This window comes from Cricetulus griseus, chromosome 3, assembly GCF_003668045.3.
Source record: "Cricetulus griseus strain 17A/GY chromosome 3, alternate assembly CriGri-PICRH-1.0, whole genome shotgun sequence".
NCBI lineage: Eukaryota > Metazoa > Chordata > Mammalia > Rodentia > Cricetidae > Cricetulus > Cricetulus griseus.
Window position 1 is genome coordinate 17,812,393 of NC_048596.1, and position 17,135 is coordinate 17,829,527.

General features: G+C 44.1%; 1 protein-coding gene across 3 annotated transcripts in view; it reads right to left on the reverse strand.

Moving 5' to 3' along the window:
- Window positions 1–517: 517 nt before the first annotated feature.
- Window positions 518–17,135, reverse strand: part of Entpd7 (ectonucleoside triphosphate diphosphohydrolase 7) — a 43,948-nt gene continuing 27,330 nt past the window's right edge. For all 3 annotated transcript variants that reach the window (XM_035441820.1, XM_027407261.2, XM_027407260.2), the window contains 5 exons: window positions 13,359–13,525; window positions 11,146–11,470; window positions 8,441–8,526; window positions 7,038–7,199; window positions 518–5,908 (listed from right to left, as the gene is read on the reverse strand). In XM_035441820.1, the coding sequence (XP_035297711.1) occupies window positions 5,677–5,908; window positions 7,038–7,199; window positions 8,441–8,526; window positions 11,146–11,470; window positions 13,359–13,525 (972 nt within the window). In that variant the 3' untranslated portion in view covers window positions 518–5,676. The remainder of the gene's footprint in view (window positions 5,909–7,037; window positions 7,200–8,440; window positions 8,527–11,145; window positions 11,471–13,358; window positions 13,526–17,135) is intronic.

Sequence of the window (17,135 nt, forward strand, 5' to 3'; positions counted from 1 at the left end):
CTAGTATTCTGTGAGTTTGTGTATCCTAAAGAGTACAATTCTCAGCTGTTCTTAGTAAAACAAAGATACATGTTTTATTTCCCTAGTCCCAGTCCCTACTGTGTTTGTGCTATTGCACGGAAGAGGTTCCCTCAACCCCAGAACTCAAGATTTTATCCTAGACCCACTAAATTGAAGCCTCTGGAACAGGAGTGTGCTGGGTTTTTAAAACAGGGTTTCTCTGTGTAGCCTGATTTTATAGTCACTCCATGCAAGTGGCACCCTGAGTCAGCTCAGCTTCAGGGTTACTTCATTCTTATTACAGTTGCGCATGTCTGAAAACAGATGGCATTTAGCTGTTCAGCTGCATTATGCTTCCTGTGCACTCCTGGTGAACAGAGATCATCTTAACTATTTTTGTATTTGTATAATTTGCTGTCACCAGATAGATACCAAATAGATACCAAATACTGAATGAGGACAATTATTGATTTTATGTCCCAAATGTCTCTTTCAGAAAAAGCCATTGCACAAAGGATCAAATGAATTTCCTTTAATGTTTTCAACAGTTTGTCAACAGTTCTGTCAATTGTTTTTAAACATAAAGGTAATTAAAACGTGTTTTCAAACAGCTAATCCGGGATTTAATTTTTTTCTTTTACCAGCCCCATTAGGTTGATTAGCCCATAACTCTTGTGACATCATTTAATTTTTTATTTCACAAACCCTTGTGTCGAGGGCTGACTTTCAGTAGATGGCAGGGAGGGAATCATTTAATCTCTCTAAGAATTTACTTGTTATTGTGTGTGTGCATGTATGACGGGAGTATACGCCATACATGCATGTGCATGCAGACGGCAGGGCACAACTCGTGTGAGTTCTCTGCTTTCATCTTGGGGTCAAACTCAGGTTGCCAGGCTGGTGTCTGTCCCAAGTGCTTTGACCTACTGAGCCGTTTCACTGGCCCAGATTGTCGTATTAAACCTACACTGAGATACGCATCTACTGTGTGTGGCAGGGTTAATGAAGGCCAAGAGTAAAGTGGGTTGCAAAGACTCTTGACAATCATGATTTTAGAATTCCAGTTTCCCGGCAGCCCTCCTGGGCCTGGGGTGAATGGTGGGTTATTTATGGGCATATGTAACGGCGCTCCGCCCACACATGAGGGTGACTGAGTTGCCATTCCAACACATTGCATATTTTCTAGAACTTCGTATTTATCAGAATAAGAACTATTCGTGAAATTTAAGAACTCCGCAAAATTCTTATTTAATGTAAAGCACCTGGAAAGCAGCCGTCCCAGGCACCGGAAGCAGCAAGGTGCAGCACACCTGGGAAGTGGGAGTCCCAGCCACCAGAAGCAGCGGGGTGCAGAACATCAGGCTGTAGATGACAATGCAGGTGCCATGGCCACTGCAGAGACCACACTAACGGTAGCAATCACGGAGGAGATGTGGCGTATGCTTTATAGCCTCAATAGACAGGAAGTGTGGAAAGAGAACTTGAAGCAGAAATATCAGCAGTCATCGTAGTGGAGATCCCAGCTGGCAGAGGCGGACTTAAGAAGCTAGGGCAGGTCCTTTACTGCCAGGGGAGCCAAACTCGGGATGTGCTCCAGGGGTGGGCTGCTTAGGTATTGCCAGGACCGCCTTTACAGTGCTGTCGGTTAGATTTGGAATGTCCTCCAGGGGCGCACGGGTTAAAGGCTTGGTCCTAAGCTGATGTTACTGGGAGGGGGTGGGACCATTGTGGGCACAGCTTCATAGGTCTTTAAGTCACTGGAGGACACAGACTCTGAACTCTGTCTTCTCACCGATCCTGGCCATGAGCTAAGCAGCTGTGCTACCTATGCCTGCCACAGGCTCAAAGCAAAAAGGACACTTGACTACTGAGTTGAACCTCTAACTGAATCAAAACAACCCCTTTCTCTTTATAAATGACCTCGGGTGTTTCATTACAGTGAATGCAAAGTAACACATCAGAGGGAATGACTCAGCTGGCTGGGGGCGGGGGCTGTCAGCTTTTGTCCTACTTTAAGGAGGGACCCAGGGGTAGACACATCTTCAAGCTTGTCCAATATGCACACATGACTAAACATCCTACTCTCAGAACATTTTCAACTCTGTTTTTTTATAAAAATGGAAGCAACAATCTGCTCATGATTTAAAAATATGGAAGCCCTTATGTATGATACAATATAAAAGGGCCTCTTTATTGCTCAGATGTCCAAAACACAAAATGGTCTGTTGATGTGTGATTTCCCTGTGTCTTTCTAATAGTATTAACAAGCAAAAATAAAGAAATACTACAATAACAGCCTATTGGGATATAAAACAAGACAAAGCTGGCTTAAAATAGAACCTTCAAGAGCCACAGACAGAAACAGAAATCCCAAGATGGACAGAAACCCAAGTAGGCTGCAAGAGCTTTTCCAGGTAGATCAGATCCAAGTTAGGAGCAAGGTGGAGGCCAAGGACAGCCACTCAGAATTCAGAATATTATCTGAAAGTATTTGATTTCAGATGCACTCACTGTTTACAAAATATTTGTTACTCTATTGTGCTAAAACTTGGTTTTGAGTCCTCACTTTTGAACATACCAATTTTTGTAACACCAACAAAATCTTCACAAGTTTGGCATAAGTCCATCATCATGATAGCAAGACTGAAGCTAAGCATAAACTAGGAGACCAATTTAGGAGACTCTGAAACAGGCTCTGCTACTCTGACTCCAATCTAGTCCCAACAGAAAAGAAGTCACACAAACTCCAGTCTGGAAACTGCCCAAGAATCCCCACCATGTTCTATAATGAGGTAGATATCTCTATTAGGCATTTGTACCTTCATTCAGATAGTATTTATGTTATTGGAATGTTGTGGTTAGGAAAAAAATGTGCGACCTTAAGCTAATTGCTTAAAAGTAAAACCTAAAGTATGTATATATATACAAACTTGGCTACCAAGATTCCACTGATGGGAGTGATGGAAGCACCCAAGGACCATCAAAAGCAATTTGGTCAGTTCTTCTCAACCACATGTCCCTTCTTGTTCTTAACCTATGGACTTTCAGAAGTCTTATGTTAATAAAGATATGTCTGGATCCCATAATATTAAAACAGTAAACAGAACATAATGGATCAAACAAAAACTCAAAGACTAATTCAAATAAATTAAGAAATATATTTATATTGAAAAATGATAAAGATAGGCATCCTGAGATTTTTTTTTCAACTATAAAAAGAATGTAGGGCTTATCAATCTAAAAGGCTGTCATGATTAAATAATAAACAAAGAACACATAAAGTTCTAAAGAGCAATACAAAGTAAGTGCTTGACAAATGGTAGCTACTAGTACCGTCAGGGTAAAGAGTAAGCTGTAAGGAGAACTTCAGAACTGGACTGGTTACCTCCTCCCTCCAACTTCAGTTTGAACACATGAATAAGGCCATTCTTCTGACGAGATCTCCCAAGAACAACAAAACTGGTATATAGAAACCAATGGAATTAAAAGTTCCCTGAGGAGGCAAATGGCTAGCAAGAACATTTTTGTCATCTTAAAGCAGCATTAAAAAGGCAAAGGCTCACTCATAGGACATAAAAATTAAAACTAAAGAGAATCTTAAAATTTAAAAGAACTGTCAATGACACAGTCCTGATGAGAAGTAAAATATGTAAAGTGAAAGAATCTTTGCTAGATTGCTACTTATCTGATGTGCACACATGGTGGTACACACCTATAATCACAGTACTCAGGAGGCTAAGGCAGGAGGATCATTTAGTACCAGGCCAGCCTGGGATATATAGAGACCCTGCCTCAGAAAAGGAAAGAAAGAAGAGAGTTGAGGACTTGCCTAACTGCAGAGTCAATATACTTATCTTCACCTTGGCTTTTCCCTAGGACCATCTTAGTTTTTTTTTTTTTTTTTTTTTTTTTTTGTAAAGCATTTCATCCCTTTCTGTTCCCAGTATGGAATTTATTTTCAAAGAAATCTATTTTTATTCTTTAAGTTTAGACTCTCTCTCTCTCTCTCTCTCTCTCTCTCTCTCTCTCTCTCTCTCTCTCTCTCTCTCTCTTCTAACTCTACAAATAAAAGGCTTTGGCAAAATGAAAAGGAAATGAGCCAGGTCTGGAGGTACACACCTTTAAACCTAGCACTTTGAGGAGATAGAGGCAGGAGAAATCAGGAGTTCAAGGCTAGCCTTGGCTACCTAAAAAATTGGGCTCAAGAGACTTGCCTTACTCCCAAAAGGAAGAGATCAAGCTACTACTTGAGCCCTGGGAACAATCCCAGGCAGGCCCCTCATGGTTTCCTATGGAAGAGTCCAGGGATCAGGGAGGAGCTAATGAACACTGGCTCTTCATGCAATTGAGAGGCAGACTGGCTGAAGAGGGGCCAGTTTCTGAGAGGCCTGGGTAAGAACATAGCTATGGCTTTCCTGTCCCCAGTAAAGGAAGTACTATTTGTGACAGATGTCCAAAAACTGGACAGGCTGCTCCATGGAAGATTTATCTAGTTATTCCAAAGTTTAGATTCTGCTCTCTATCAAGCATTTCAAAAATAGGTAAGAATTTTTGATTTTAAGCAGGGCATGGTGGCATACGCCTTTAATCCCGGCACACAGGAGGCAGAGGCATGCAGATCTCTGTGAGTTTGAATTCAGGCCAGGCTGGTCTACAGAATGAATTACAGGACAGCCAGAACTACATACACAATGAGGCCCTGTCTCAAAAAACACACACAAAAAAGGAAAAAAAACAAAAAAACAAAAAAAACCCAAACTTTGATTTACTGCCTTTGCCCACTCTCTTAATATTATTCTTCCTTAAACAAAGGGCCCCAAAAACATCCCACCCCAAAATACATAGCAGTAAAATGAAGGGAATTGCTCTGAATCTTCTGCACAGGAAAATATGCCTGTGAGACAGTAACCAGAAAACGGGCAAACCAGGTCCCCAGTTCCCATCAGTTTCTCCATTCTATAGGCACACTTAAGGCTTAAAAGGCACCACTGATGCCCAAGCAGCCTGTGAGGCACATAGACATGGAAGTGTTTTCTACCTGGTGGGACCAAGTATCAGACAGAATACTGTCAGATCTTCAATGGAGCATTCATTTAAAAGGGGTTCTATCATCTCAGATCTATATAGCATACTCAACACCATCTGCAACACTGTCAGGGATGTCAAGGAAGCAAGGAAGCTGCATCATTTTGGTTGCCTTGAGATCATGGTCCACTGAACCCCAGAGATCTTGGGTCCCTATTCAAGGCTGTGGATCTCCACATAAGGGTATCTCTGTTACAGAGAAAGCAGGGGCAACTGCACTTGCTGGAATGTCTCTGGATTTGTATCAGTCTATCCAAGTTAGCTTCAACCGTGATTCCAGCTGCCCAATACAAACACTTGCTTCAGCAAGAGGAGAAAATGCTACATCCCAGATTTCTAGGATAAAGGAGAAGCATGATTCATTTGGGCTAAGCTTAGTCCCCTGTGTTAGCACCGGCCTCTCGCCTCTTAGTTCCTCACAGATTAGGTTACGGCTTCTGGGAAAAGGTCCTGTCCTGGGCACTAAAAAGAAATTAAAGTGAAAAAGTAGAAATTCCCAGGCCAAAGCAGCATCTGAGGCCAGTTCAGGAAAGTGAAGAATTCGGTAAGCAGCAATCCTAAGGTCCAGCAGTTTCCCTGTCTGCTCCAGGCTCACGGCTCCACCTGCACCCCCATCATTGGCACCACTTGTTCGATCCACAGCAGGTCCAATGGAGCTGAGGCTCGAGTTTGTCGGCGGTGAATTCTGTGGATTCGCAGAAGGTACAGGACGATGGCCAGCAGCACCACCAGGGTACAAGCGAAAAAGAGATAGTGGTTGTAGACAAAGGAGAGACGGAACCAGCTGCCATGGGCTTGCCGGACACCTCCCTGCCGAAGGTCCCTAGGGAAGTGGAAAGAACTATTAGTTTCAGAATGAAACACTGGTTGTGATTTGAACGGTCCATGTGGGTTCATCCCACTCATCCATCCACTCAAACATCCTATGAAACCAGCTGCACAGAACAAGCAAAGCTTGACATCCCCAGCCCAAGGGCAGACGGATTCCTCCTGCACCTTCCGGTGCCTGGGCTACAGGAGGAGGAGGAGCCCCGTGGGCTCAGATGCTACAGAAGGTGGAGACAAAGATCAAAAGGCCATAGAAACTAAAGTTTTGAAAAAAGCAAACAGAAAGACAAAACTGGTCACCTGCAAAATAAATGTGTTGTTGTTGTTTGTTTTTTTTTGCTGTTGTTGATTTGTGGAACTTCTGTTGTTGTTTGCTTCTTTTGGGGGGTTTTGCTGTTTTGAGACAGGGTCTATGTAGCCCTGGCTATCCTGGAACTCAGTACTGTAGATCAGACTGGCCTCCAGCTCACAGACATCCACCTGCCTCTACCTCCTGAATGCTGTCTGGTTCCCCACACAGCCCACTTCCCTCACATCTGTCCCTGTCTGGTTCCTGATGACAGAGTTTGGAAGATCAGGCACAAGAGAGTAAAAGCACACCTTACTTTATCTGAACCTGTCCCAGGAACGAGGCCCACCATGTCCCAAATATCTTACAGCACAAAGAGGCAAGGCATGGGTGTGCCTCAGCTGGATGAAAATACCCATCTTAAAACCATGTCAGGTCCTTTTTCTAAGGCTGGACCACCACAGACTGTACCACTTCTGGAATGGTTCTATCCACTAGGAAAGAGTGCTTTGCCCAGACAGCCTCCTCCAACTCCTTGTCAAATATGTTTTCCAGACTAACTTAGGATTCACATTTTAGGTCATCAGTACGTATCCTAGAAGCATTTAGTATGAGCCCAAACCTAAAGACCAATCTGTTAGAGGAGAACAAATAAAGCTGGCTTTCCAGAACAATCCAGCTCAACCTGTCTGTCTCGGAAGACCTGACTGGACAACGGCTCAGACGGAAGGAACAATGGGAATCTCCTGAGAGTGGAGGAGCAGGAAATCTATTCTGCGACATCGACTTAACATTCTCTGAGGTCAAGGGACCAGCATGGTTAGTCTGACTTTACCTGAGAGGCAGGAATCGGGTTTTATACAGAATGGCTCCCAGTGTCCATTGCACCTCTCGGTCGTACACCAGCTGCGCTGTCTGAAGGTTTGGGTAGTCGTAGGGGAAGTGGAAACCCTCGTGCAGGACTTGGTACATCCAAGCTGACTTAAAACACTGATACCTAAGTGGCGAGAAATAAGTTCCTTAAGCTTTAAAAAAATAAGAAAATATAATGGTAATACATTCCTCTTTGTAGGAACCCTCACTTTTCTATCAGATGTCAAGCGACCAGCCTCTCCTTGCTTTGCCTTCTCACCTCTAGGCAGAGCCAAGTGTGACACTGTGGCTGTGGTTTTCTACGGCTTTGATTTTTGAGATCCCTGTCTTGAGAGAACTCCTGAAATAACTACCATGGGTTTGTACAACATCCATGATTTGCATAAATGAAAAACCAGACTGGCAGGCATTACTGTCATAGGGAAGTTGGGTGACAGATGTACAGAGATTCATTGTGATATTTTATAATTGTTTGCACCTTTGATTTTGTCTTTTCTCTTTTTTTTTTTCTTTTTGTTGTTGTTTTTTTGTTTTCGCTTTGTAGTCCTGGCTGTCCTGGAACTCACTCTGTAGACCAGGCTAGCCTTGAACTCAGAGATTCACCTGCCTCTGCCTGAGTTCTGGGATTAAAGGTGTGCACCACTATGCCTGGCACCTTTGAATTTTTCAAACTAAACATTTAGAAATGGGAAGATTATGAATCCTTGAAAAAAAATGTTGAAGTTAGGTAATAGTTACATTTTTATTCTTTCTACTTATGATGGTTTGAAAGAAAACAGACCTCAAAGGGCGTGGCACTATTAAGAGATGTAGCCTTGTTGGAGTGGGTGTGGCTTTGTCAGAGGAAGCCTATCACTGTGAAGGAGGGCTTTGAGGTATCATATATGCTCAAGCCACACCCGGGGTTGCAGACCACTTCCTGTCGCCTGTGAATCAAGATGTAAGAACTCTCAGCTCCTTCTCCAATGCCATGAGGATGATGGACTGAACCTCTGAACTGTAAGCAAGCCACCACAAAGAAATGTTTTCTTTTATAAGAGTTGCGTGGGTCATGGTGCCTCTTCACAGCAATAGAAACCCTAAGACACTACTTTTCAGCTAATTTTCTATAATAAAATGTTTAAAATAAAAAAGGTCATCACTGTTGACACTCATCACTTGGAGGGAGTGTTCTTTGGTAAATATTGGTTTCCCAACACAGAAATAGATTCACTGTTTGGTCCCAATCCTTCAGAAAACCAGAATCTGAAATAATCAAATTCTCCTTCAGCCTAAAATCCAATCTGTACTGTTCTCGGATTCTCCATTATAACCTGCCACCCGTGTTTTAAGGCTGTATCTAAAGCAGAAAAGAAATTTACTTACTTGAGTCGATGCTCATCTGCGTGTGAAGAAAAGAGACCATTCTTGAATCTCTGTGCTAGTACCGACCAAGCCATGCCACAGTAATCCTGGAACAAGCACAGAGAAAAGAGTGCAACACAAAATTACAGGTGAATTCTCCAGCTTCCCCGCAGACACAGCTGCTCCATTTCTGGTTACTTGTGGGCTACTATCTCACCAAGGAAAATGAATGGCACAGTGGACCACCGGACACAATGTCATGCCTCTCTATTCTCATTGCTTCCATGTCTAATACTAAACAGTGAAAGCTGGCTCCTGAGCCAGTTAGGCATCAGAGAGCCCAAAGGTTAGGAGCAATAATAATATCAAAAGCCAGGGAGCTACTTCCCTCCCACTCTGTGGAGAACTCATATGGACAGGGAGAGTAGCCGCCATCAGCCTGCCTGAAGTCACAACTCTCAAAGAACTGTTTTCAGTTGGTTCAGGCAAAGGCATCTGCTGACTATCGGGCACCAGGTGCTCTCCTATGTGCCAGAGGATGAAGTGGTGAGAAAAACAAAAAAAATCCTGTCCCCATGAAGCTTCCATTCTACCAGTAAGAGAATAAACAAATGGGCATCAGAGAGTGTGCAAGACGGCACAGAGTTGAGTGGAAAAATAAAGCCGGGAAGGCAGTGGGTAATATGAGGAGTGTGGTAACTGAGATAGCGTATCTAGGAAAGGTGAGAAGACAACTATTTAAAACTGGACTTTTAAAAAGTCAAGGGAACAACTTCCTTCACCTCAGAAAACTTTCTAAGTCACTAGTGACTTGGCTAAGCAATCACCTGAGCCCTCTGTGTTCAAAACAACAGAATCTGAAGAATCTTTGTGACAAGAAAAAGACCCAAGCCAGGTCAGTCAGGGAGCCCTGGACTCTGGGAGGTAAGGAAGAAGGGATCCCTAGGCTGAGGAAGGAGCAGCATGAAGCAGGAGCTCCACAGTGCTCCCCGGACTGCCTCTGGGGTGGCATAACAGGAAGTGCAGGTGCTCTTCTACTGGAAGTTTGCCCCAAGAGAACTGCAGGGAACTAGAAGAAGAAAGGAAAGCATAAAAAATACAAGAGAGAGATTCTTTCCATCTCTGTCTCTTAGACAGATGCCAAAATTGTACAAAAATCAAAGGCATGACTCTGCTGAATCTAGAATGTTCCCTAAGACTCATGTATTAAGAGACTTGGCCCCTGTGTGGCACTGTTGGGACATAGTAGAACACAATCCTTAAGTGAGGACTAGTGAGCGGCTCACTGGGGACAGCCCATTAAAAACAGTATAGGATCCCAGCTCCCTCCATACTCTCTTTGCTCCCAGACTCATGATGGAAAAAGTTCAGCTCTGCCATGTATTTCTACCATGATATGCCCAAAGCAAAGGGGCCAGGAGACCATGGACTGGAACCTATAAACTGTGAGACAAAACAAACTTGTGTTCTAAGTTGAACATTCCAAGTATTTTGTTACAGTGATCTGCTTGTTTTTTATTTTTATTGATGTTTTCTTTCTTTCTTTCTTATTTATTTATTTATTTATTTATTTATTTATTTATTTATTGTTTTATTTTTGAGACAGGGTTTCCCTGTGTAGCATTGGAGCCTATGCTGGCACTCACTCTGTAGACCAGGCTGGCCTTGAACTTACAGAGATCCTCCTGCCTCTGTCTCCTGAGTGCTGGGATGAAAGGTGTGTGCCACCATCGCCCGGCTTATTGATCTTTTTTTAATTGACTAACAAAATCAGGTGTGATGACACATGCCTTTCGTCCCAGCACTTGAGAGGTCTCTATAGCAAGTTCCAGGCTTGCCAGGGCAGCATAGTGAGACTCAAAAACAATTAACAAAAACAAAAAACAAAATGAGAAATAACAACAAACTTAACTAACACAGACTCTAAACCAAGGCAGGAGATATATAGAGAGTTGATCAAATTTTAGATGTGCTGGTGACTACAGACATGAGCCTGTAAGATGTTTAAGTTCTAAATATGTGCAAAGTAAATTTTTACTCTTTCACTAAGAAAAAATATTTCTACCATCACTGGGGTTTACAACACCTTCTATCAATGACCTTATACCAATCCAGCTTCTTTTTAATGAATGTGTGTGTGTGTGTGTGTGTGTGTGTGTGTGTGTGTGTGTGTGTGTGTGTATGAGCGCACGAGCGCGTGTCCAAGGAGACCAGAAAACAGCACCAGAGACCCTGGAGCTGGATTTTTACAGCAGTTTGTTGTAAGCTCCCCAACACAGATGCTGGGAACTGAACACTGGTCCTCTGGAAAGAGCAACAATTGCTTAGCCACTTAGCCATCTTTGCGGCCCCAATAGCCTCTTAATAGCTCAAAGCAAGACAAGAAAACAGACCCATCCACCAAGACCACCGTACAAGCCAGATACCTAGCAAAGGGGAAAACAGATACCTTTGAGCCATAAACATCAAGAAAAGCTAACTATGCACCATCAGAACAATTTTATACCTCAGTGATCACACACCCATGGAAACCCAACATATTCAACCAGAAGGCAGTTTAGCAGAGATGGTCCCTTAACCTCTGAGGCCACTGTCTCCTCTATAGAATGAGGCCTCATAGACCCTTATAAAGACTCAAGCGAGATCATGCACGGAGAGCCCTTTGTTTCACTCCCTAGCACATGCTGAGCTGCCAGCATGAGTCATCTTGATTATTAATGAGTTACCTGAGCAGCCTTGGCAAATGTTGGCCCGTGGTAGCGGCCACCGATGCGCAACACATCCTCTGTGCAGTAAAAAAACTCAGAGAAGCCGTAGAACTCGCTGTTGTTGAAGTCAATTGGTGACTGGTAAATGCCATTCAGTGAGGCCTGGCTGGTGTTGGAGCGGGCCAGCAGGGGGCTCAGCACTGTCCTACAAGTGGCCCAGTCTCCCTTTCCACGCACATGCAGGACCTGGCTGTTCCTCTCCACCACATCTGTGAGTCCCACAGGCAAGCAGGGGTCCAGAAATGGGTTGTCAGGACTCAGGCCTGTCTTCTGGCCCAGCAATCTGTCACAATGACAAAAATCAGAATGTGAGAGTATGGACCCTGACCTCTTCTGAGAACTAAGTTCACTTCACAAATACCTTCTGATTTTCAATGACAACCACATGCCCACATTCACACATATCAACATGTACACACACACAACCCATACACACACATAAATACACACACAAGTGAGAAGAGACAAAGTGGGAAGAACTCAGAGAGGGCTCCCTGAAGAGCCAACCACAGCCGTGGCACGGTGGCAACATCTGGCCTTGAGTGAGTGGTGCTGGCACAGAGCAGACAGAGCGACAGCTCCGGGGACTAGCCCACAAAGCCCTCACCGGCTAGATGGGAGGGGAGGGACAGGACTTGACTGCTCTACTTCTCTAGTCTATACTTGTCTCATTTACTTATACTGTTCTCATTTACTAAGGAGATTAACATGCAGGTCTGGCCAAGGATAGAAATAGCATGGCGACCACTGCACTCGCTGTTTGTTAGCAGTTAGTAAGCATGCAGACATGAGCGTGTGGACTTTTCGGGGTGAAGACTATTAGAAACTGAAGGAGGACACGGGAAGGGGCAACACAACAGAATACTCGAGAATAAACGGAATCTGTTTTACAGACATGTCACTAACTACAAGGAAAACTCAAACTGTTCATCAGGGAGTGAGAACCATCCCAGGAAGACAGGTTTATCTGGTAGACTGGCAGCTCCGGGAGCCACACTTTAGTCTACAATCCTAAAGCAGACAACTTCAGAGCTTGGCCAGAAAGTACCAAGGCAGTGGATGGATGCGGCCCAGCAAGAGCAACAGAAGGAAGAGCACAGCACAGCAGAGGCGGAAGGCACAGCAGTTATTGAAGAAGGAGTGAACTGGAGCCTCCACGGAGCTTTTGGAGCGGGGGATCTCCAGTGATTACAGCACCAGCAGGAGCTGAGTGCCCCAGCTCCAGTCAGCTTGTGCGGACGAACAAAAACACTCTGCGGATATTCATTCAATCACCCAGAACACCTGAATGCCCCAGAGCTCCGCTAACTCAGTGATGGAGGCTTAAACCATTAAAAAGGCTGATGAGACAGTATTCAACATTCTCTCAATCTAAGACAACTGCTATGGAGAAATTACTACAAGCAGGATACACCAGTGCCTCTTTAGGTTAGTTTTTTTCTTGCTAAACCAACAGATGTAAATAATTGTTTGACAGAAAAGAACCATTGTTTACTGTATCTTCCTCACAATGGTAAATAACTTTCAACAACCAAAACAAACAAATAAGGACAATTCCTTCACAGCTACTCATTATGGCCTGAAGGTAATCAAATGAAACACCAGTGATCTCAGGGCTGAAGAGTGGCTCAGCTGTTAAGATCATGTCCTACTTTTGAAGAGGATCCAAGACCAGTTCCCGGCACCCACAAGGGGAGGCTCACAACCAACTATAACTCCAGCCCCTGGGAATCCGATCCCCTCTTCTGATGTCCACAGGCACCTACACACATTCAAACACATGTGGACACATGAATAAAAATAAAACCTTTTTAAGGAAATAAGCGATCTTTGCAGTTCTGGGTGAAAAACTGACCATTTAAAACTTGGACACAATTTTAAAGGCAAATTTAACTTTATGCACTTGTTAAGTTTAATGCACATGAGCAACCCTAACTCTCACGTGACAGGAGCTAATCCTCTTTTCCTAGCCGCAAACATCTCATGATGGCAGGTGTGGCTGTGGACACAGCCAAGTCCTTACTACTAAAGAACAGAATGTACCCTTGCAGAGCAGGGGCTGAGACGTGGCAGAAAAGGAGGAGGCAGGCTTAGCCATCATAGCTGGATGTCACTAAGTTTTTCTGAACATCTGCAGTCTGGTAGAAATGAGGATTCCATGTCAACAGTACCTGTTTTTGTTAAGTGTCTCATTCAGTACAAGCTCTTCATAGCGCTGCCGGGCAAAGTTGCCCCCAAAGCCCAGAAAGGTGGTGACGTAGACCCTGTACACATGCTCCGTGTGCTGCACGTCACAGCCCAAGTTGAACTCAGCCAACAGGATCTTGGCTTCTTCTTCCTGTAACACAACATCAAGAAGAAGAAGAAGAAGAAGAAGAAGAAGAAGAAGAAGAAGAAGAAGAAGAAGAAGAAGAAGAAGAAGAAGAAGAAGAAGAAGAAGAAGAAGAAGAAGAAGAAGAAGAAGAAGAAGAAGAAGAAGAAGAAAAGAGAGAGAGGTTTCAGTTCCATTCTAGAAAGTGGTGGCAGGGAATCCACTCGGCCCCATTTCTGACTGTTCTTTAAAATGGCCTTCCACTCTCTAGGCCAGTCACAGTAACGCACTCCTGTAATCCCAGCACCCATGCAGCTGAGGCAGGAGGATCACAAGTTCAAAGACAATCTGAGTTTGTAGCAAGGCCGTGTGTGCGTGCCTGTGTGTGGTTTAACTGAAGAGAGGGGCCACCCTGAGTGTTGGGGTCTGGACTGAATGGAGAGAGAAGGGCAGCTGAACACCGCATTCACCTCTCTCTGCTTCCTGACTACAGATGTCAAGTGACCAGCTGCCTCGCTCCTGTCATGCCTTCCTCATCAGGATGGACTGTGTCCCCTTAGAATGGAAGCCAAAATGACCCTTCCTCTTGTTTTTGCCTGGCATTTTATGAGAGCAAAGAGAGAAGCAGCTGGCACAGGGGAGGTGGGTTCATTTAGAGTTGATGCCATTTTCTGTATGGACTTCTGTAGTTTCCAATTCTCTACATTGGGAGTTACTTTCATAACTAGAAAAAAAAATCTTTTAACAAAGATCATCGTAAGAACTATTTTATGACCTTGCCTAGAACTATTCAGAAAGTTTTACTATTTTCCGTGACAGGCTTGGGCACTGGGAAAGCTCAGTTTTATCTTCAAAATAAGGGAGGTTTTGTTGTTTGGGTGTTTTTTTATTTATTTGTTACAAGCAGGGTCTCACTGTGTAGCCATGGCTGGCCTGATGCTCAATATGTGGATCAGGATGCCTCAAACTCACAGAGATTCACTTGTCTCTACCTCCCAAGTACTAAGATTAAAGGGTGTGTCACCAACGCCCGGCCTTATTTTTGGTTTTTAACTTTAAGTATAGAGATTAAATTATGTCCCTGAGTTCGTTGTCATCCAACCCATAGCCAAGCCCCTCTTCTGGTCCAATCATTCCTGTTCACCCTCATGTCCAGCCCTAGCCCTACCCCCGCTATGAATGACCATCCCCATGTGCTTCTCGTGTTAATTTTTAAAGAGTATTATTGCAAAATGAAAATAACTATTTTGGATTGTGTATTTTTAATTTGTAAACATATTACTGCACCTAGCAACTTTAAGTCTTCACAAAAGTGTGTTTGTGAATATTCACAGCACTACTATCCACAATAGCCTAAATGTGGCAGCAACTCAACTATGAATCCAATGATGGATGAATCAACGGCACGTGGAACAGTGACTCAGCCACCAATACCAGTGCTGTGCTGGTACATCCCACAATGTCCATTACCTAGCAGACATTTTTCTAAGAGTCAGACATAAAGGGCCATACTGCATGATTTCATTATATGAAAATTCCAGGCTAGGCAGATCCCTAGATGAGTAGGTGATGGGAAGATGGGACAATGGGAGATAACTGCTAAGGACTGCAGAGTTTCCTTTTGGCAGTACTGAAACGTTCTGAATCCCAAGCGATGCTGTGCACACAGTCTTTGCTTCTTAACCAAGCACTAGCATGCATCTTTGAGTCACTGCACTGCTGTGTCTGAGCCTGATTTGGTGCTATCCAGGACTCCACTGCAGCTCTCTAAACCTGTGCACACAAGTCTCTGAAGACATCACACTCAATGACCACAGATGTGAATCCTTTTAACTCACGAAGCCTTAGGACTTCAGAGCTACAGACCAAAACGATGCTCTGACCCCGGCTCAGCAACCCACTGTTCGCTATGACCTCAGCTCAGGACCCCTCTGTTGCCTGCCCTTCCCCTGCATTCTCCTCTCTTCGCTGGGCTCTTCAGCCTCCTAGTTCTCCAGCCTGGACCATTAGGACTTCTCCCTGTCCTTCTCACAATACCACACCCACTTAGCTAAATATAACTGGATGTTTGCTCCAAATATGTGTTGAAATGTATCTCCTTCCATCCAATTCCATTTGCACTCTCTACTTGAACCCTGCAACTTTCACTCAAGACTCTCTCACCTACATTCCTACTTACACCAAAATTATTTTCCTAAAAAACACACCAGCACACAGCCGATGTGGCCACACAAGACTTACAGTTGGGAAGGACCTTTGAGCTTGCCTAACTATGGAACTGACGCTCATGTGACTGCCTTGCTTGAAACTTTGGCGAGGTCCTTGCAAGTGACAGAACTGAAAGCCAAGTCCCCTCCGACAACTCTCAAGACTCCTCATGATCCAATTCCATCTTCTCCCCCCAGAACCTTCCCCTGAAACTCCTACACGGGATCAGGCCACTGACCACTCCTGGGACAGTCCAGAATCTGCTGCCTTCTCTGTACATACTGTGTCAGCCGGAGACATCTCTGCAACTTTAACTCTGATCCGACACCCAGGCAAACAGATCAAGCTTCCTGTTCAAGCTTTCACAAATGGGGCTGACCCTGCTGGTCCCTATCTCCTCACAACTGTGATTACAACCACCGACAATGCTCAACATCGTAGTATACCCAGCCACACACAACTATTCAGCCCCAAATATCAACAGCACCAAGGGTGAGAAACCATGTGGTTCTCCACCTTCCTAATGCTGCAATCCTTCAATACAGTTCCTCATGTGGTGGTGACCCCCAACCATTAACAGTATTTCCGTCGCTTCTTCATAACTGTAATTTTGCTACTGTTATGAATCGTAATGTATTTATCTGACATGCAGGATGTCTGATATTCGACCCCTGGGAAAGGGTTGTTTGAGAACCACTGATTTAGATCAAATTACAGACTTCCTGACACTGGCTGACTCACTGACTTCTGGAGGCAATGCGAGTAGCATGTCCTATTTCTTGTGCATATATCATGTTTCAAAAGGGATGCTTCTCAGAGCAGGGCAGTGGAGGTGCACGCCTAAAATCCTAGCAGAGGCAGGAGAATCTCTGTGAGTTAGAGGCCAGCCTGATCTACAGACTGAATTCCAAGATGGGCTCCAAAGCTATACAGATAAACCCTGTCTCGAAAAAACAAAACAAAACAAACAAAAATATAAACAAACAGAAAAAGAGGCTTCTCTTTCTCTCTATAATGGAATCCTCTCCCTAAAAATACATTCTTGATTGGAGATGCAACCCGCTGATACAGCACTTGCCTAGCATTTGCAGGACCCTGAGATTAATCTGCAGTGCTACAAAAAGAAAAAGAAAAGTCAGCATCAAAATAAATTCTTGATGACTAGGGGGACTCAGTAAAGTACTTGCCATGCACAGAAGGAGGACTTGAGTTTGATCCCTACTGTTCACATGAAAAAGTGATGTGTACTGTCAATTCTGGGTCTCCGTATTCACTCTCACCTACACAAGCACCTACCACACACACACACACACACCACACCACACACACACCACACACACACATACCACACACACACACACACACACACACACACACACACACACACACACACACACACACACACACAGAGAGTAACAGCAGTACATGT